Raw genomic sequence first — 1,132 nt, 5'->3', positions numbered from 1 at the left:
TATATAAAATTTAATTTAATTTGTAATATTCTTTCTCTATTTTTGAAAATAAATATTATAAAATAAGTATTATTCGATTTTACATAACCTTTATTCTTATATAAAATTAAGGCGACCAAAAAATTAAACAACTTTTAAACCAATAAGAAAATTGCGCTGCCAAATTCAAATATTACTCAAAAATAATAAAACAATCTATAACATTTTTATATTTTTTATAATCCAGTAAACATCAATTAAGATTAATATAACATCAATGTTATAATTTCACGCTCAATTATGTAAGTGTATAGCATATGTGTTATATTAACAGTTATATTAAGTGTAAAATTATAACATTGATATCAAATTACTTTTAATTGGTGTTTAGTGAGAACGAAAGAAAGAATATTTTAAGTAGTGACGTATGTTCTTACTAAGAAGTATTACAATTTTATTTGATGATCATTTTTTTCAAAATATCATATCAAACATTAAATTTGTTTAACTTATGTTATGAATCTATTAATTTCAGTATAAATTCAGTGTTTTTCTTATATCTACAATACTAAGCATTTAAATTACCGGCTTGAGAATTTATTACACGTGTGGTGATCGAAATTTACTGGCAGTACGTGTGAAATCTACTTACCTAAATCTGAAGCAACTGAAGCGTGCAATAGTAGCACAAGCAAAAAAACTTTTAATTGCATCTCTTCGTTTTCTCTTTCTCCCTTACTCTTTTTTTCTGTTCGATAAATCTAAAGCTCGCAAAAGAACACTTCTATACTTATCGATACTCACGAACGATAGGGACAGAGATTTACTTGCAGTATTACGCGGAGCGCACGAGGAGCGCGTACCATACACTTTCACTGTTTACGATACATCTGAGAGAACGGTTAGCGAACTGTTTCCGAGTAACGAAAATTTGGTGTAGATTATGTAATTTTATTACGAAAACTTGAAGAGAAGGGTGATGTATTCGAGTGGGAGCGAGAAATATCGTTAAAAGTATCTTTTTTTTTTTACATTTGGACCAGTTCTGCATTTAACGACATAAGAGAGAAAACGCATGTTATCCAGTAAATTACCTAACATTACCTCGTGCGGTTAAATCATTCGCAGATGCTTATGGAATAGTAACTATGGT

At 28.7% G+C, this 1,132-nt stretch overlaps 1 protein-coding gene across 1 annotated transcript in view; it reads right to left on the bottom strand.

The window, feature by feature from the left end:
- Window positions 1-843, bottom strand: part of LOC108747893 — a 10,677-nt gene extending 9,834 nt beyond the window's left edge. The window contains exon 1 of the mRNA XM_018485782.1: window positions 632-843. Within this exon, the coding sequence (XP_018341284.1) occupies window positions 632-692 (61 nt within the window). The 5' untranslated portion in view covers window positions 693-843. The remainder of the gene's footprint in view (window positions 1-631) is intronic.
- Between the last annotated feature and the right edge of the window lie 289 nt (window positions 844-1,132).

This window comes from Trachymyrmex septentrionalis, unplaced genomic scaffold (genome assembly GCF_001594115.1).
Source record: "Trachymyrmex septentrionalis isolate Tsep2-gDNA-1 unplaced genomic scaffold, Tsep1.0 scaffold202, whole genome shotgun sequence".
NCBI lineage: Eukaryota > Metazoa > Arthropoda > Insecta > Hymenoptera > Formicidae > Trachymyrmex > Trachymyrmex septentrionalis.
The sequence above is the reverse complement of the archived record's forward strand: the minus strand, read 5'-3'. Positions and strand labels throughout refer to the sequence as shown.